We start from the raw sequence: 18,936 nt of genomic DNA, 5'->3' as shown, positions 1-18,936 counted from the left end.
CCTAGCTGCCTGCGTTGGCCGTTTACTATGAGAAGGCGACGTGGCCAAAGTGCCAAAAGATTCAAAAAAAGAAGAAAGAAGAAAAAACCCAGCCAGGCTGTGCCAGGAATTATATTCCCCGTTCAACTGTGTTTCTAGAACAGTTCAAATCCGGGATCTGGCATGGCCGGAACAGACGAAACTCGGTCAAAGCCAGACCAGCCAGACCAGGTTCCCCATATACTAGTTGGAGCCATGACCGATAACGGTCTCTGGCCAAGGTCACGCGCCGCCAGTTACTGACCACGCGCCTGGCGGCACGGAAGGACCGAACCAGACCAAAAAAGCAAGTTGCAATGCAAGGCGCAGGCGCCGCTGGCCAATGGTAGAGAGCCCGTTTCCACGCATGGTAAGCAACGTCATTGGCTGACAGCATTTTTTTTCTTTTTCAATGTTGAACGTCTGCAAACATGTTTCGTACCTCGATACAAGTGCATCGTGTACATCAGTTGTCTGGAACCTTACAGGAAATATGAATTAGCTTGGAACAGTCATTGAGAATCCTAGCCAGGGTCTCGCTTTACTCAACAGACGACGCTTCTTCATTGATAATCGCAGATGCGACCCTGCCGACGTCTTGCAGCCCGTCTTGTCAAACTGCCGTCGCACACTTTTATCCGCCCATTTGCAACAATGACATCAACACCAAATGCTGTTCCAGCAGCTGCGGCAACCGTCGCTTCGGCAGAGCACTCACGCCCCTCACATCTGGTACAAGCTCAGAATGGCCAAGGACGCCCCAAACGCCAACACAATGCCGATGGTAGTAACTCCAAGCCCTGGAAGCAGAAGAAGACGAAGCGGGAGAAGAACATCACAGAGGGTTCATCAGAGGAGGTTCTTCGCCGCGACATTGAAGCTCTACTAGCATCAAAAGGGTTCAGCCCTGACTCTGAGGAGACAAGTCGTACAACCCAAGAGAGTGAGCTCTTACCCGAGCAAGGCACCGAGACAGAAGTAGAAGTGCTTGAGCTCTCCTCCACCGGTGATGGTCTCGCCATGCGTTCCGGCTCAAACCAAGTCTACGTTGTCCCCTTTACCGTACCAGGAGATATTGCCAAAGTCAAAGTCTTTCGTCACATTCCCCGAGAGCACCAGACCGTTGCAGACTTCATTTCCATCGTCAAACCTTCACCCTTGCGCGACGATGCTCGTATCCAGTGCAAGTACTTCTCTTCGTGCGGTGGCTGCCAGTTCCAGATGCTGGACTACGCCGAACAGCTCAAGCTAAAGAAGAGGGTGCTGGACAAGGCTTACCGCAACTTTTCGAATTTGCCCGCTGAACTGGTCCCGGCTATTCAGGATACTATTGGGAGTCCCCTGCAATACGGTTACCGCACCAAGCTGACGCCGCACTTTGATGGACCTCCGGGCTTTAGACCAAGCAAGAGAAAGGCTACCAAGGTCTCGTTTGAATCCTGCCCGGACATAGGCTTCATGCAAAAGGGCAAGCGCAGGGTCCTCGATATTGAAGATTGCCCCATCGGCACTTCGGCAGTACGACTAGGCATGACCCGTGAACGAGAGCGCATGCAGAGCGAGTTCCAAAACTATCACCGCGGCGCAACCATCCTGCTGCGCGAGAACACTCACAGATACCCCAAGGACTCCCAAGACGGAGATCAACCACCAAAGGAAGACGCACTGCCTCCCTATACTGCTCGCACCGAAGGCGACGATTTCATCGACATCAAAACCTGCGAGACAGACTCCAAGGCCACCACAACCGAATTCATTGGCAGCCACACATTCACAAACCCCGCCGGGTCATTCTTCCAAAACAACAACTCCATCCTCCCCAAATTTACTGCCTATGTCCGCGAGCATATCCTCCCCCCTCCATCCAACAGCCCCATCAGGTACCTCATCGACGCCTACTCTGGCTCCGGCCTCTTCACCATCACCCTCTCCTCTGTATTTCAGCACTCGACGGGCATTGACATTGCAGCTGATTCCATCGCCTCGGCCCGCAACAACGCTTCTCTCAACGGTCTAGGCGAGGATCGATGCAAGTTCATCGCTGCTGATGCTGGTGAACTCTTCAAAAGCGTCACGTACCCCGCTGACGAGACTGTGGTGGTGTTGGATCCTCCTCGGAAGGGCTGCGACGCCGATTTCTTGGGACAACTGCGGACATTCGGGCCAAAGAGAATACTATATGTAAGCTGCAATGTTCACACGCAGGCACGAGATGTTGGTGTTTTGGTGAGAGGGGAAGGAGATGGCGCAAGGTATGATATTGAGAGCCTTGTTGGATTTGATTTCTTTCCTCAGACGGGACATGTGGAGGGCGTTGCCATTTTGAATAGATGTGAGCAGCGGGCTACTGAAAATGGTGACACAGAGAAGGATCCATAGACGAACGCGTAATATTGCTCCATTTGGATATTCCATGCCGATACACCAGCCTATTGTTGGGTTATGATATGAAACGCAAAAGATATGCACGATAAAGCCTTCTCTGTGCTCCAATTTTCCATCATTGTAGCTAATACCATTTACTTTTGATCCAGCAGGACCTTCAACGCCTCCACAGTAATTTGTAACACCTCCGGCCGCCGGCTCTGCTTCAAACACTGCTTCAGTGCCTCGACGCCATTCTCATCCTTGACCTTGTTCTTCGCCAGTTGCCCTGCTTCCCCTTCGGCCGTGACCAAATTATGCACAGTCACCACACCACGGTGTCTCAATCCCTCGTCGGGATCATTGCACATGCCAAGAATAACCTTGACCCCTCTCTCCCGTTGCACAACATATCGCACGACTGATTCGAATCCGGTAAGAGAAGCCAGGGCTCCGCCTGCGGCGCTTCGAGTTCCTCCGTCCTCGGCATCAGCTAGGGCCAACAGGATGTGTAGACGGGTTCGGGACTGTGGGCTTCCATCTGCGTAGAGGGCTATTCCCTCGGGTGCTTGCATTAAATTACAGACAAGTTCGACAGCAGCCTTGGCAACGAGTTTATTCGACGATACAAGTTGCTCTTCAACGTGGGGCCATGCCATACGGATGATGATACTCCGCGTATCGCCTTCATCCAACGAGGCGAGATTCGTCAATGCCATGAGTGCTTCAAAGGTAGGCAACAGATCTCTGGTCTCGGCAGCTGGGTCAGGAGGCAGGATAGAAACTAGGGGCCGGATGGCGGCGTTGATTGGATTCGATCGGTTTCCTCCAAATACTAAAGCAGGGTTGGTGCTAATCAGAATTCGAGCGAGTGCCTGGGCTGCTGTCCGCCGGGACACTTCATCTGTATCAGGGATGGTAACCCACGCTACAAGAAGCAGTTTCACCGCCCCCTGTTGCGCGAGCGGTCCCCGCAGAGATGTTGTAACTGCGATGGAGTTGATGATGGAAGTGATGAGGCTCAAGGATGCAGGGGAGCCGTTCTTGCTGTGGGTGACAAGGACAGGAATGAGGCCGACACTAAAAACCGCCTGACAACGTTTCGCGACGTGTTCGTCGTCATCTAAGGGGTCGGGCCCGGCAAGTTTCCCTGCGGCATCCGCATAGGCTTTCAATTGGCTCATCTTCTTCTGTTCCTCTGACAACGCAGGTCGGTACCGCGTTAAATTGACAAATATGCTGAGAGCGCCGTAGGTGGTGGGTGACCGCGGTTGCGCTTCTGTAAGAGTCTTGACTAGCTTCTTGAGAAGAGCCTCGTTGGCGATGATGCTTTCCTTGACCTTTGGTTGCAAAGAGGCGTAAGCAAGACCCTCTATGGAATGCTTGCCGTGGTCGCCATCTCGTAGTATCATTTTGGTAAAGATGCCCGACAAATCCTCGATGCTGGTTACTGCTGGCTCGATCCTGGGCCTGTTGGGATCATTGACCGATGGCTTAGAAGGAACTGCCTTCAGTCTATGTTAGTTTTACGTTAACACCCATGATCCAACATGAAGTAAAGGGTATCTTGACCCCCAGATGTCGGGCATGGAAAAGAAGAAGAAAAACAAAAATCAGCACCGGGGTTCATAAACTCACTCTAAGCTTCGCCAAAATAACAGCCGCCAAATGCTGAACCTGCTCCGAGTGTCGTCTCATGGAAATGGAACCGCCTTCGCCCTGAACCTTGGGTTCACCGTTGGGACCATCAGTCGAACCTGTAGGATCCTGATCAACGACTTCCTCCAACCACTCGACGCAATACTTCTGAACAGCTTCGCGGCACATGGAATTCATGCATGCTGCGTTGAGCATCTCCAAGCAGGCCGTCTCAACCTTACGACTCTTCCACTCCCTCCTCATAAGTGGACCAAGACTACTCAAAAAGCCTTCACTCAAGAACAAGTGCGCGGTCAAATCCGGGACGATGGGGAAAGTTGCTGAAGCGACGCAGAATGCTACAATGTAGTCGTCATAAGTACCCCTCTTGACACGCTCAAAGAAGAATTCAGACAACTTCTTGGATCCGTCATCTCCGGCGGCCTTGAGATAGGCAGAGGTGACGAGAGTTGCATGGCCTCGCACAATATCGGGCTGGCGCATATCGAGATAACACAAGACGGTGTCGACGCAATCGCTGTCGATGACGTTGCATATGGTCTTGTACTGGTCGTCTTTTTCCTGCGACTCGGCGTCGTCGTTTAATAACTTTGTCAGCTGGTCCAATTCTCTGCATGTCGCTTCATCCTCCTGGCCGCCTTCCATCAGACGAGCAAAAACCAATAGGGTCTGGTCTTCGAGAGTTGCGGCCGGTGCCGAGCCCTGGAGGGTCTCCGTCATCGTGGCAGGTTTGTGAAGACGAAGACGGCAGTGTGACGTAGGGCGAGGATGTGGCGGGCAGAGTACAACCAAGGACTCATGCGACTTGGATGAAACAAGAAGTGTAGAGGAAGAACGCGAGCAGCAGCTAGAGAGGACTGCCCTTGGGAGCTACATGTAATAGGATCGAGACTTGTGCCTAGAGTCGGGTCAAAACGTGATTCAAGCTTCCAGGTTTCCGAGCTGCGTGTTTCTTGTTTCTTGTATCTCGTTCCCACTCACTTCCCGCAACCCGTGCAGTTACCCGCTAGCTTCTGAGATAAAAGCCAGCTCGAGCTTCAAGGATCGTGATAGGCATAAAACAACGACCAAAAACCACCGTCTTGCTCAGGCTCTCTCCACTTTGGCATGTTGGCCGCCCACTGTGGTCCCTTTATGGCGTCAGGCGTCCTCTGGTTCGTCATGAAGAGATGGGGCGTGCGAGCTTTGCTCCAGCTGCGTCGGGAGAAGATTGAATGGGTGAATGGACAGGTCAAGGTTCAACTTGGATGGAGCTCTGGCAGGCTGCCCCTCACTTGGGGTACCTGAGGATACCAGGTATCGGCCGAATGATGAGCCTGAGTTACGAAGTGCTGAGAAGTACTCCGTACAGCAGCTTGATTGTTGTGAGACTTTACTTCACTAAGTTTAAGTACTTAGTACGGAGTACAAATACCCCAGCTCAAGTTGCCAGTAAATACCACAGTCAAGGTATTTAGTACCTAGACCCCTTCGCTTATGTACAGCACCAACAGCCACTGTGACTCAAGCCACAGTCACGTGGAAGTGCTGTAACGCCACCAGTGGCTTCAGCCAAGCCGCCTGCTTGTTAGGTGGCCAGCCACCAGTCAGCTTGGTCTTTGTCCTCTCAGCAACTGTGACGAAGTAGTTTTTGCCGATCTCTGCACACGACCTGCATCGTTGACATTTGTGAATACACCGACCACCTTTCAACCTCGGGGATGCAATATTACATGCAAGGCCCGTCTATAATATTCCTATTGCCATCGCTTGCAGCTATCCAAAGGGTACGAACTTGAAACATGAGATAGAATCTCTAATATGGTTGTGTCCCGGCCCTCTGCTGCAACAACCGTTCGCTTCGACAGAGCTTCACACCCGCCTGCCTCCCAACTCTTCATCGCGATATCGATAACTAAAAAGACGCCTCACTAGACTTGCCAGGAAACCCCCCCTCTATAATTCCCGCTCGGAGAATTGGCCTCGTAGCTGCCTTCGACGGCACCTCTCCCCGTCCACCATGGACGCCGTCGACGTCTCAGAGCACTACGAGGTCACCACCGCCGAAGAAACACCATCCCTCCTTTCCATCGTCATAGACACTAATCCTCGCGCCTGGGCAGCACTAGACAATGTCCTCTCCATATCAAAAGCCATCGCCAACATCCTCGTCTTCGTCAATGCCCATCTAGCATTCAGCAATGTCAACCAGGTCGCAATAGTAGCCGCCCACGTGAACCGCGCAGTATGGCTCTACCCAACGCCTCCTCAAACATCACCCAAGGATACCTCCGACGACGTTCATATGAACGATGTCTCTAGCGAGTCCCCGCGAAACTCGGCCAACAAGTACCCGCAGTTCGCGCAGATCGAGACCGCCGTCCTCGGATCGATGCAGAAGTTGATGAGCGAAACAACGGAGCAAGATCTCGAGGCAACTACCACCCAACTATCTGGTGCCTTGACGCTGGCATTATGCCACATCAACAAAGCCTCTCAAGCACTCAGCGGCGCATCCAGCAGCTTAGCAGAAGTGGCCCAACCAAGTGCCAACGCCGCGCCCCCAATGAAGGGCCGCATCTTGGTCGTGTCCGTGTCCGATTCCGAGCCAACCCAGTACATACCAACCATGAACGCCGTGTTTGCTGCCGCTCACGCCCAGGTAGCCATTGACACGCTCTCTCTCTCAGGCAACCCTACATTCCTGCAGCAAGCCTGTTTCAACACAAACGGCATCTTTCTCGCCGCCGCAAACCCCAAAGGCCTCCTCACCTACCTCATGTTTGGCTTGATAGCGGACACGGAAGCTCGCCAGTCGCTCATCACCCCAACACACGATACGGTAGACTTCCGAGCTGCTTGTTTTTGTCACGGAAAAGTCGTCGACAGGGGTTTCATATGCTCCATCTGCTTGAGCATATTCTGCGAACTGCCCGAGAACGCGGAGTGCTTGACCTGTGGAACAAAGTTGGCGATGGGTAACTACGGCGCTAAGCCGGCTATTGTGCCCCGCAAAAAGAAAAAGAAAAAGAGGATCATGAACGGTGGCAGTGGGCGAGAAGAGACCGGTAGCGCTACTGGTACTCCTCTGCGGTAAAATCGACGGAGAATAGATATCAGCGTCTTGGCTTCGACAAGCTGGGCAATGCGCGAATGCGGGTGGTGCACTTTAGATGAATTACGATAATATAGTCAGAGGCTCGGCTACGACTCGGCTCATCGTCGTGTAAAGGAAGGATCTTGCTGACCTTTTAGAGGCTATATTTGGGTCCGCGACCACATGGAGGAGCACTGAAGAGAGCACAATGGGAACAGGAGTTTCTGCAGAGTTGGCTGCGGCCCCAGGGCACAGCTGCAAACCACAGGTTGGCGTTGGGGAAAATGTATACTACACTATAATGATATCATGCTCAAATATTCAGTCTTGACGGTGCTTTTTCAGAGATGAAATCACTCGTCTGTCCCAATAGAAGCCCATCTGATATTGAGGAAGTAGAATTCATAGGAGGGGGTATCGATATTGCTAAACATGCTTCGTAAACCACAGATGACTATACGACGACACTTCTGCCACGGCGATCCCCGAAGCACTAGAGGAATGGCTCAGTTCTAGGTACACAGTGAGAACACTAGCTTTGCATCAAGAAATTCGTATTTTGCGACCACCCTTGGCAATCTTAGCACCGTCAGGAAGCCGAGACATGGTACAACGAGGCTCCTTTTCAAGCGCTCCCATTGATGCAAGAGCAAAGGAATCTGTGTTGTGTGCAAAGTAGAGATAGTATCCAGTTCGGCTTTTCTTGACCACCATGACACCAATAGCTCCCTGAGAGTTGCAATTCTTGACCCCAGGGTGGCCCATGAAGTCCTCAGAGATAAATGACTCCATAATTGCGTCCTCATCGTCGTCTTGCATATCCCCGCCACCTGGCGCTCGTCGTGTTCCTGTATAGATTCTTTCTGCACATCTTTGTGATGCCATTGTCGTTGCCATATGCTCCCCGGTTCCGCTTGTTACAGCAGCTACAGTAATTCCTTCTTCATCGTCTTCCGCACATGGTACTACAGCTGTGCCAATACCAACAAGGGCAGCAGGACCCAGGCGTCCTCGGTGCTTCATTCCAATGCCCCCGGAAGAAGATCCCGCAGCTATTCTTCCTTGATCATCAATCGCAATAGCACCGATAGTGTCCGTGATCATGTCCTCGTCTCGGCTGTTCAACCGCACTTGGCGCTTAGCTACTGGACCGTCAGTCTCTCGAGGTTGGTTTTCTTCATGAAAAGGTCGTTTTACACCTTGGAGGCCGCTCGGAATTGATGGCGTGTTGTCGCATTGATTTGACTGTATACATGGAGACGAGGCTTCCAGGGTGAAACTGTTGTTTGATCGCGAAATTTCCGGGGCATTCCGGCGAATAGTGCCTGTTGGACTTGGGCTGTCTACGACCACGTCTGGCCGCCTGTCAATATATCTGGCTCGTGTTGGGGAGACCCCGATGATTTTACTCTCAGCCAAAGAGGCTGAAGAAATGGGAGATCTTGGTGATGGCCGGGGTGATTTCGAAGTTGGGGCAGACGGCGATACGTTGGACCGTGGTGAGAAGAAAGAACCCTCCTGCATGCTGGCAGAGTCAGGAGCTGGAGTGCCCGCATATGGTGAGTCAGGCTGTCCCTCATTCCACGTGCCAGCCAGTATTGCCGCCGTATGTTCGCGAGGAAATGGTTTACGTGTATCTGCGGATGGGGCCGTGTCGTATTGACAAGGAACACATGCCATGGTGACAGATGGAGACTGTAAACCCGTCCGAGAATCTTGGACCCTTTCTTCTGCCCGTAACAGATCCTCTTGCCAACGAAAGAACCGGTCGCGGGAGTTTTTTGAGACAAGGTACTCATTCGCAAAGGTAACCACGCCATGCTCCTCGGCGAAAATGCGAGCCCCTTCACCGACAAGTGCGTTTGGCGGGACTCGTCGAAGGCTAAGCGGCTGGCTACTGGTATCTAGAATGAGTTTCGCAAGGGAAATGGGGTTGCGTATGTCTGGAAGGGAGTGTCAGCGAAGCTCGGAGTTAAGGGGCATCGTTTCAAAGGGATAGCTAACTTGGAACTGCACCGCAAGCACCACTTCGGCCGAGGTGGTCAACAATTGTAGCATCACACTCGACTGTACCGTCAATGGATAGGTTCGAGCCATAGCCGGCATTGGTGATTTCCTTATCCTCGAGGATTCGCAGAGCAGCTTCGACAGCCTCGGTTGCAGTCGCACCAGCTTTCAAGAACTTCATACCCATTTCGGAGGCCCTGGAGGACGTTGGTCAGATGAGAGAACTTTGCATCAAGAAACGGGAAAATCATGGGATAGGAAACATACGCTACACAAGCTTCCAGATGGACATGTTCGTTTTGATGGCTGTGGAAACCGGCGCCGGCATGTATGAAGATGGCTGGAACGGCTTTCTGTCGTTGACTGAGACGAAGCATACGGTCCAACGCGCCATCGGTGCCATGGTTATTTTGAGCCATCACTGGGGAGTCCACATGTTGGCAATGGGCGTTCATTCTAGTTGAGAGTCATTAGTAACTCGGATTGCCCGTGTCGATACCAATCGTGCTAAGGATGCCAATGAAGATATTTTGCGTGTGCTGGTGTGGTATTAAAGGGAAAGGGGATTGGGTCGGAATGAGCCAGCTCGGAGTAAATGGCATCCAAGTAATGGCGGGATACAATTTCTGTAGTTGCTTGGAGCCGATAACGGCAGCCTTAGGAAGAGACGGGGAGGATTTACAACGCAACGAGCCGATGTCACTGTTTCTAGATGGAATGAACGTGTCTGCGACGGCGAGTCTCCGAGCATAGGTTGCAACTTCCAAAGCAGAACAAACGATGTAAATGTGCGTATGAATGCTCGCCTGCCGTGATGGGTGTTGCCATAAGCGCCACTAGAGGTCAAGGAAAAGTTCAAAGTTTTTACCAGATGCTCAGAACTCCAGATGCTCAGGTCAGGTATGTCGGGTTGGCCAGGTTGGCCAGTTCAATGTTGCCAAGGCCCCTTGGCTCGCTGACGCTTGATCGACGAGCTCCTGCCTGACATTGACTCACGGCTCACCGAGCCGTAAAGACAGCGACAAGTGAATGGTTGAAGATGACGACGGCTGGATACAGTCTCGTGTGCGATTACGCCTGTGTTGCGGGTTTGGGTCCTCGGGTGTTTGCAGGTGTCACTCTAGTCATGGTTTCATGGTTTGCCACGGTGAAGCTGTCAAGGGCTGGGCATGGCAGCTGGAGAGAGCGTGGTGGGCATGTGAAGCGAAGACAGGCCACGCTTGAATCCAGTCAACTTTGCAAATTTACGCACTTAAGCCTCCTCGGTATATAAGTTCACCCACGAGAGCACCGAGAATTACCTTGCGCATATTGGCCCCAATGGAATTAGTCTCATATGCTGTCCACGGAGTATGGTTGAAAATATTTTGGCGCCTACGCCCAAGCTTCAGATGACGTCTCCTGGCAGCGTGGCAGCAGCTCCAGTGCTTGTCGAAGCTGCTGCGTTGTTGCTGGAGGAGCCAGGCCCTATCATGACCCCACTCTCCCTTGTGGCGGTGCTGAAGCCGCGCGTATTGGCCTTTGGGTGCAGAGTTACTCCCGGGGCAGGTACGACCATGCTGTGGCTGGGCTTCCAATCTTGGGCCATTGGCGCAACCTACAAAGCAGCACCACCACCACCTTGACGCATCCACCATCCACCCCACCTTTGGACCTCTAGGAGCTGACTGGTGAGGTGACGACAAGCCAACGGCCCTTTGGCATCACCGTCTTCTCTCCTCGCCTCATCTTCGTCCTTTCTCCTCCCTGTACTCTCCGTCCTGCTTCGTGCGCATCCGCATACGCACTCGGTCATCATGGCGAACCAAACCCCCGCCGTTGTCATGGACAAGTAAGTTCATCCACGCTCTCTTCCCCCCGCTCCTCAACGAGAAACACCCGCACGACAGCATACTAATCTGACGCAATGTAGCGGCACGGGATTTTCCAAGCTCGGTATGCTCCCAATCGATCTTTAGTCGCACCCTCAATTGACGTGAGATCTTCAGGTTTCGCCGGAAACGATTCCCCGTCCTTCGTTTTCCCGACCGCCATCGCCACGAAAGGCCCTACCGGAGGCAGCGGTGGTTCCGGGTCTGGTCGTCCAGCTGTCGCGAACAAGCCTTCGTTCCTTACAGGTGGCGCAGGCCCGAGTAGTAACTTGAGCTCAAAGCGAGGAACCGAGGATCTTGACTTCTACATTGGTGATGAAGCGATAAGCGCCGCTTCAGGGCCTGGTATGTGTTCTGAATGGCCTTGCGCTGAGGAGGGATTGTCTGCTAACTAATCACTCTAGGATATGGTCTTCATTATCCTATTCGGCACGGACAAATAGAAAACTGGGTTTGTGAAGTTATTTGTCATTAACGTCTCCCAACTGACCGATCTCCTAGGATCACATGGAACGATTCTGGTCAAACTCAATCTTCAAGTACCTGCGAGTAGAACCCGAGGACCACTACTTTCTTCTGACCGAGCCAGTGAGCCTCTCGCCGCATTTTCTGTATCCTGGAAATTTCCAAAACACTTCTGACAGCAATAGCCGCTGAATCCTCCCGAAAATCGAGAGAACACCGCCGAGATATTCTTCGAGTCCTTCAACTGTGCGGGCATGTACATTGCAGTGCAAGCTGTGCTTGCCCTTGCTGCTTCTTGGACTTCCTCCAAGGTTACGGATCGATCTTTGACGGGTACTGTCATCGATTCCGGTGATGGTGTCACTCACGTAATTCCAGTTGCCGAAGGCTATGTGATTGGATCGTCCATCAAATCGATCCCCATTGCTGGTCGAGATATCACGTATTTCGTACAGTCGCTACTCCGAGACCGCGGCGAGCCCGATTCCTCCCTCAAGACCGCCCAGGATATCAAGGAGGAATATTGCTACGTGTGCCCCGATATTGTCAAGGAATTCTCAAAGTACGACCGCGATCGGGAACGATTTGCGAAGCACGTTGTCGCCCACCCTGGTGGCCGTCAGGTTAGCGTTGATGTCGGTTACGAGCGGTTTCTTGCCCCCGAAATTTTCTTCAACCCGGAAATTTACAGCTCCGACTTCCTTACACCGTTGCCTGTTGTTGTTGACGGAGTCATTCAGCAGTCGCCCATCGACGTACGACGAGGCCTATACAAGAATATTGTGCTGTCAGGTGGAAGCACCCTCTACAAGGACTTTGGCAGGCGGCTGCAGAGAGACATCAAGCATCTCGTCGATGCTAGGATTCGAGCCAGCGAGGTTCGCAGCGGAGGAGCTCGTAGCGGTGGGCTCGACGTTCAGGTTATTACTCACAAGAGACAACGACATGGCCCATGGTTCGGTGGCAGTCTGCTTGGACAAACCCCGGAATTCCGATCTTACTGCCACACCAAGGCAGAGGTACGTCAAGCCTGCAGCTGTGACAAACCTACCGACGAACATGCCGAGCTAACCTGACTGTGTAGTATCAAGAGTATGGCCCAAGCATCGTGCGGAGATTTGCCTTGTTGGGAGGACCTGGGGGCTCATAAAATTTTTGTTTATGTCATGTTTGATAGAGCAATTCAAAATGATTTACCTGGTTCCCAAGGAGAAAAGCGCAGACGACACGGACAGGCGACGGTGTTGGAAGCAGGGCAGAGGGCGCAACCAATGTCAAAATAGGGCATCGACAAGCAAAGTGGTAGGTTGACTTGAAAATACAAATATCATTTATGGACATGGGTTCACACTTTTGGCTGGCCCATTATTATTGTTCAGGTGGTCTGGCTCCGGATTACAGCTCTTGGCAACATCCTAAAGGACATTCATCATATGAAAAGTTTTATGCTAATAGGTCTTAGAGTTGAAGTGCCCTAAGTGTCAATATTTACAACAGCTCGTTCAACCTTCGCCGCTTCTATGGGATACGAATCCCAAATTGTCAACTCCCCACGCCACGCTTCTACCCAACGACCTCCCAGACGTTCACATCAGCTCCGAGTATTGCTTGAGCAGAACTGTCAGATCATGAAAAAAATCAAAAACCAGTCGAAAATTTTTTAATTCAACGTCATCCCCATTGCTCCCCTGGCTGCCTAGGCTATTTGCTTGTGTCAACAACATATCGTCCAGCAATCTTACCCTCCTTCATCAATTCGTAAACGTCTTGCAATTGACTTAGACCCACAGTCTTGAATGGAGCATTAATGAGGCCTCGGCGGTAGAATTCAATGGCCTCGGCCGTGTCGGCACGGTTGCCTACATAACTGCCCTTGATATTAATCATACGAATGACAGTATCAAAAACGGGCGCAGAGAGCTTAGCATTGGCCGGCAACCCAACGCAGACGACGACGCCTCGGGACCGTACGTATTGAGTAGCCTGCTGGAAGGGCTTTTCGGTGACAGCGACAAGGAGAACAGCATGGGGACCCAAGCCATCAGCACTCGCCGCCTTGACCTCTGCAACAAGGTCCGTGGAGGTCATGAAGTCAACAAACACATCAGCGCCAAGCTTCAAGCACATGTCTCTCTTCTCATCGCCGGCATCAATAGCAATGATGTTGAGGCCCATGGCCTTGGCATACTGGCAGGCCAAACTCCCCAGACCACCGCCAGCACCGACAATGGCGACAGACTGCCCCGGCTGGGCACCAGACTCCTTGAGGCCCTTGTACACGGTGATGCCAGCGCACAGGATGGGAGAAATGGCTGCGAGATCGCACTCCTTGGGAATCCGAGCAACATGGGCGGCCTTGGCAATAGCAAACTGCTGGAATGAGCCGTCGACGGTATACCCAGACAGCAAAGCCTTGCCACAGAGCGGCTCGTCAGCGACGTTGCAGTAGGAGCAGTTCAGACACGACCCGTTCAGCCATTTTATGCCGGCGTGGTCACCAATCTCGACGTCCTCGACGAGCTCGCCTCGTGCAACCACGACACCGGCACCCTCATGGCCCCCCACGAGGGGTAATTTGGGAGCGATGGGCCAGTCACCCATCATAGCGTGGAGATCGGTGTGGCAGACGCCCGAGTACTTGACGTTGATAAGGACTTCATCTGGGCCGGGCTCTCTAACGGGGATTTTCTTGTATGCGACGGCTGTAAAATCATATCAGCAAGGTGTGCTTTTGATTTTGGCTCCGGGGATTAAGAGAAAACTTCATACGTCCTCCAGTCTTTTCCACCACCGCCGCCCATTGCTCCGTGGGGATCTTGGTGACGGTCATTTGTCGGCTGTTTCGTGGCAAGTCGTGTGTCGTGTGTCCGGGGAGGAAAAGACGCGGCAATGAACGCAAATGTATACCAATAAGAACTGGTTTACAGCCAGCACAAGTAGCGTCGTACGAGAGGAAAGCGGAATCAGCGAATTGAAGTCCAAGAAGAAGGAGGAGGAGGAGAGAGAAAGCTAGCGACTCAAGCAGCCGTTTATACACAAAACGCTACCTCGCTCAACCACCCCATGATACAACATTCGACTGTGGCACCCCATCTCCGCCGCCCACGACACCAGAATAGCGGAGCCTCGGGGTGGCGTGCAAAAAGACGGACGTCGAAAATCTCCAGTGGCCCGAGTAGGAGAAAAGAGGAGAATGACGGGGGCAAGGGAAAAAGAGGACCAAGGAAGAAGAGTTGCCGTGTTCTTCCCGCGTAATCGCCTGCGTTGGGCCCGCAGATGGTTGCTTTGGAGGATTGCACAACACCGACGGGATAAGAGGAGGGATGCGGAGCTACGGACTCATTCCCGCAGCCCGTCGTCCGCGCGCGTATCACTATTCCACGCCGTGTTGAAACGATCTACGAGACTACCATGAGCGGGGGGCTATACATAGTACAGGGACGTCTAGATGTGAGGGACGAGATGGAATGAATGGTACGGGGCAGAGGGGGTAATCGAGGACCGATGCATTAGTGCGTTTTGCGAGGAAAGCGCCGCGTTGATTGGTTTGCGAGTAAAGGTTCAAAGTAGCATTGGAGGCCGTCGACGGATAAATGCCAGGTTATTCGCCTTTATTGGAAGTCCATGTTCTGACGTGCGTTGTTGGTCTGTCAATTTGAGTTCCGCAGCGGCGGCTTGGCAGGATCGGGATGCGGGGAGGAGTCAGGCATGGCGGTTTGCGCGCATTGGCACGATTCATGCCGGGGGGTTGCAAGTTCACCGTCCACGAGGCCAAATTGATCAATCAATTTATATGCGGCTGCCTTCCGAGCAGAAGAATTTGAATAATGTTTTATTTATTTGGTTACTTTTAGTCTTTTTGGGGTTGCCACGAATTCCGTGGTGGCCAGACTCTCTCCCATCCGCATGCCAAGCAAGCTCTTGCCCTCTTGAAGCTCTCCAGCTCGGAGAAGGAACAAGGCCCGAGGAATCACTCCACTTTGTCAAACACCTGATATTCCCACGGCATCATGCAATGTCAACTAAGGACCGGGAACCATCGCTGGGGAGCAGCCCGAGTGCAAAAGTAAAACCCCGCAATGCATTACGTGGATCCCCCCTCAACACAATTGTACATGTGTACTATGAATTGTTGCATGGATTTTCTTTACATCCGTTTCGCCGTTCCCAAGAGCGAAAAGGGCAGTGGCGTTCCCTGGCCGGGACATTCTTGATTTGTCGGAGCTTGTTCCCTTCCGCCGACTTTCGCTCGAAGGGATGTTGGAACCCTGATACCATCGTACGCGCTGGGGTGAATCTGGGGAGCAGGCGCGGGATTACGGGGAAATACGAATCAATAACAGAGCTCTCTAAGCACATCCCCGTGGCGTATGTGTATCTGTGTCCACGGTGGGTGTGTTTGCATGGCTTTCGTTGAGCTGTGGTTTTGGTGACTAGGGACACAGATCTAGATCGATATATGCGATTCGCAGGTCGACGGAGGGGGGAAATGGCTAGCTCGTCGACAAGAAGATGAATGGGCTTCATTGCCACAAGCTAAGATTTGCTTCGTCGATATATCACAAGCTCGCTGCTCCGCATGCCCCAGGCCCGACTACCCTTGCCAGCAACACCAGCTCTGCAGAGTAACCAGGTTGTTAGCTATACGAAATGAGATATCAACTCCTCACTGGTAGTAACGGTGTGCTCAATTCAAGGATGCATATATCTTCACAGCGCCAGACGCGGCTAGCATCACGTTTGATGAGAAATGGCCTTATCAAATCCACCCACTTCTCTGAACGATTCGCTCATAAAAAATGCAGTAATCCTCCTATCCTTTTTGCGCCCAAATCAGCCCGCGATGATAACAAGTTACTCTCGCCCCCTCGATTTTCATCTTCATCAAGGTCCCTCCGCCTCAACGGCAAAAGACCTAGCAACCAGCGGGAGACATCTAGGCAGCAACAGCAGGGATGTCAACCGACTGCTCAACGCCGTCAGCCGTGGCCGACTTGACCGTCTTGCCCGTCTTTGCAATCTTGGTCAGGACGGTTTCGTAGGGCAGGCCAGTGACGACCTTGGCAGTCTGATTCTCGAGGGAGACTTCGTAGCTTTCGACACCTGCGTCCCGCCGTCAGTACAAGGCAATCGTGCGTGGCCGCATCAAGACGGCGTACTTACCATCCAGCTTCTTCAGAACACGGTCAATAGCTCCGGAGCAGCCGCCGCAGCTCATGGCGACGTTGAACTCGTAGGTGTGTAGGTTGGACATGATGGCCGGTGGGAGATGCGCGGACAAGAAGGGTACGTATGACAGAGGGCGTGCAAGTTTGCGGGAAAGGGGAAATTTCGTCGGCCGGTTGTCGTCCAGAGAAGGGCAGGATCACGGGCGTTTTTAATACATGCAGAGAAGGACATGTCATGGAGCGAACGGCGGCGGGAGCATGGCATTAATAATAATGGACCAGACGTTTCTGGACGAGGCCAAAGTATGGGCCCCGCGAAAAGGACGCAGCCACGTGCAGCCACAGCAAGGCACCGCGGGCACCAGATGGAACGAGACAGAAGGCAGCACGCAACCTCACGCTAATATGTATCATACATATCACACACATGTGCACCTTCTTGAAACGTGCTCACTTGCTCCGTGACAGCGTCGGATATATTTCCGTCTCAACACCCGGTCTGGGATGCTTCTCAAAACAGCTTCGTTTCACCTTGACAACCATTGTCACGTCCATGCGAATGCCATCCTGCATCATGCGCCCAGATCGACCGGAACGGGCCGAGTACCATCGCAGGCCCATCATGCTGACGCCCGCCGCGCATAACATATCGCCTTCAAGGTCATTGCTCCCGATGGCGCCCGAGGCCTGAAACAGGTAAATGAATATCCATCCGTCTGTTTCTGCCCATGGGCAGCATCCCCCCTGTGACGCTGCTGCTGCTGCTGCTGTCTTGGATATGAGCTCAAACTTGCTCACGTCGGTCGGCACACACAAAACCACCCTGCGCCAAAGTCCCAACAACCAACCAGGCCACCACTCGCTTTGGCCCAGCCTTTGCATGCCCACGTACGTATAACCACCAAGTACGGAGTACAATACATGAAACAAACAAACGGCCATGCCGCCCGCCTCGCATCCCAGTCCAAACTACCCTTTCACAGCCCTCACCGGACGAAACTCAATCGAATACTTCTGCCCCTCCACATCATACACATTTTCTGGCAGCTCAGTCGTCAACAAGGCGTCCGCCAGCTCCTCCATCCACATCTGCAGTTCGCCCTCCTCCCAGCTCTCCGTCTCGTCCAAAGGATCCAGCACACACATCCTCACCACGTCCTTGGTCTCCCTCACCAGCTCCCACATAGGCTGGATCTCGGCCGCAATCCGCTCCTCCCTATCCCCCGTCAGAGGATCAACGCCCGTATCCGTGCCGTCGTCGTCCGTCGCCCCCGCCGCCAGCAGCTGCCTCCTCGAAACCCTCTTGGTCCGCGAGTACTTGAGTTCAGGCAAGGGCCCCCATACTGAGCTCAGCACCTCGAGGCTCGGAAACCACTGCATCACGTAATTCCCCAGCTCGTTGAAGCTGTAGTACGCCGTGAACGCAGGAAGGGCCAGGTGTCGCACCTTGGCCGACATCTCCTCAACGCCCTTCGACTCCCACGGCAGCTCGCAAAACTCCTCCCACTTGTCCCTGGAAACGTAGAGCGTGTCACGCGTCGGATCCCAAGGCCGGGAAAACACGTGGCCCTTTGTTTCCCTGCGGAAACCAAGGGAGATGTCGTGCGTGCGCGCCCACGACATGGTCACCGCGCGAGCCTCCACGTTGACGTGGACCAGCGCCGGCGTCTTGACCTGCACGCGTGGCTCGTGAGATATCCCCGCGTACCGCTCATCCTCGCTATCGGGGTCGAGGTAGCGCAGGACAAGGTTCTTGTTGTACAGATACACGGCGGGCGCGTCCAGAGGACTCAAGTGCTCGACGTATATCTGGCGCCGAAGCTCGGCGGGAAGGCGCGCGAACCGGTGGAAGGTCGTGGCCGCCATGAGAGAGAGACGCGTTAAGCGAAGAAGTGCCCCTCGTGACGCGTACTGCGAAAGTTCGGCCAAATGCTACTTAGGCGACAATTGCCCGCGCCCCCCGCAATCAATGCGACTGTGGCAATGCTAGTAGGTGAAGAATGAAATTCTCGTCACTTGTAGAATGGTGATGAGGGATGATGAAGAGGGAAAAGGATGCAGATGCCGCATGGAAAGCTGGTATCTAAGCTGTGGGATTAGAGTTTCCACCAGCGGCAAGGATAAAAAATACCGGACGCCACACCCACTTTTTGTCGTCTGTCTCTGACCATCGTCACTACTACTACTACTTAAGTACTTAGGTACCTAAACCACGGGCAATGAGTATTACCTCAGTATGCGCAAACGGTATGGCAACACGCGCAAGCTCCGCATCACTCTTCACCAGGGCAACTTAGTCAAGACGTAG

The 18,936-nt window shown here is 53.0% G+C and overlaps 8 protein-coding genes across 8 annotated transcripts; 3 read left to right on the top strand and 5 right to left on the bottom strand.

The window, feature by feature from the left end:
• Window positions 1-672: 672 nt before the first annotated feature.
• Window positions 673-2,397, top strand: G6M90_00g072280 (uncharacterized protein; the record flags this gene model as incomplete). The annotated part of the gene is made up of 1 exon (XM_014690349.1): window positions 673-2,397. One exon carries the CDS (start codon window positions 673-675, stop codon window positions 2,395-2,397), a length of 1,725 nt encoding a protein of 574 aa, XP_014545835.1.
• A 140-nt stretch (window positions 2,398-2,537) lies between these two features.
• On the bottom strand, window positions 2,538-4,761 carry rng3 (Ring assembly protein 3; the record flags this gene model as incomplete). Its single annotated transcript, XM_014690350.1, has 2 exons — window positions 2,538-3,890; window positions 4,021-4,761. 2 exons carry the CDS (start codon window positions 4,759-4,761, stop codon window positions 2,538-2,540), a joined length of 2,094 nt encoding a protein of 697 aa, XP_014545836.1.
• Window positions 4,762-6,040: 1,279 nt separating this feature from the next.
• On the top strand, window positions 6,041-7,117 carry tfb4 (General transcription and DNA repair factor IIH subunit tfb4; the record flags this gene model as incomplete). Its single annotated transcript, XM_014690351.1, has 1 exon — window positions 6,041-7,117. The coding sequence occupies one exon, from the start codon at window positions 6,041-6,043 to the stop codon at window positions 7,115-7,117; it is 1,077 nt and encodes a 358-aa protein (XP_014545837.1).
• Window positions 7,118-7,660: 543 nt separating this feature from the next.
• G6M90_00g072250 (uncharacterized protein) lies at window positions 7,661-9,543 on the bottom strand (the record flags this gene model as incomplete). The annotated part of the gene is made up of 3 exons (XM_014690352.1): window positions 7,661-9,060; window positions 9,122-9,321; window positions 9,392-9,543. The coding sequence occupies 3 exons, from the start codon at window positions 9,541-9,543 to the stop codon at window positions 7,661-7,663; spliced, it is 1,752 nt and encodes a 583-aa protein (XP_014545838.1).
• Window positions 9,544-10,920: 1,377 nt separating this feature from the next.
• arp-3 (Actin-related protein 3) lies at window positions 10,921-12,610 on the top strand (the record flags this gene model as incomplete). The annotated part of the gene is made up of 7 exons (XM_014690353.1): window positions 10,921-10,955; window positions 11,037-11,059; window positions 11,113-11,340; window positions 11,400-11,446; window positions 11,497-11,583; window positions 11,646-12,479; window positions 12,545-12,610. 7 exons carry the CDS (start codon window positions 10,921-10,923, stop codon window positions 12,608-12,610), a joined length of 1,320 nt encoding a protein of 439 aa, XP_014545839.1.
• Window positions 12,611-13,161: 551 nt separating this feature from the next.
• On the bottom strand, window positions 13,162-14,290 carry adh-1 (Alcohol dehydrogenase 1; the record flags this gene model as incomplete). The annotated part of the gene is made up of 2 exons (XM_014690354.1): window positions 13,162-14,162; window positions 14,230-14,290. The coding sequence occupies 2 exons, from the start codon at window positions 14,288-14,290 to the stop codon at window positions 13,162-13,164; spliced, it is 1,062 nt and encodes a 353-aa protein (XP_014545840.1).
• Window positions 14,291-16,396: 2,106 nt separating this feature from the next.
• ATX1 (Metal homeostasis factor ATX1) lies at window positions 16,397-16,714 on the bottom strand (the record flags this gene model as incomplete). Its single annotated transcript, XM_014690355.1, has 2 exons — window positions 16,397-16,563; window positions 16,624-16,714. The coding sequence occupies 2 exons, from the start codon at window positions 16,712-16,714 to the stop codon at window positions 16,397-16,399; spliced, it is 258 nt and encodes an 85-aa protein (XP_014545841.1).
• Window positions 16,715-17,597: 883 nt separating this feature from the next.
• G6M90_00g072210 (uncharacterized protein) lies at window positions 17,598-18,494 on the bottom strand (the record flags this gene model as incomplete). Its single annotated transcript, XM_014690356.1, has 1 exon — window positions 17,598-18,494. One exon carries the CDS (start codon window positions 18,492-18,494, stop codon window positions 17,598-17,600), a length of 897 nt encoding a protein of 298 aa, XP_014545842.1.
• Between the last annotated feature and the right edge of the window lie 442 nt (window positions 18,495-18,936).

Source organism: Metarhizium brunneum, chromosome 4 (assembly GCF_013426205.1).
Source record: "Metarhizium brunneum chromosome 4, complete sequence".
In the NCBI taxonomy this organism is placed as follows: domain Eukaryota; kingdom Fungi; phylum Ascomycota; class Sordariomycetes; order Hypocreales; family Clavicipitaceae; genus Metarhizium; species Metarhizium brunneum.
This window is presented reverse-complemented; position numbering and strand designations above follow the sequence as displayed.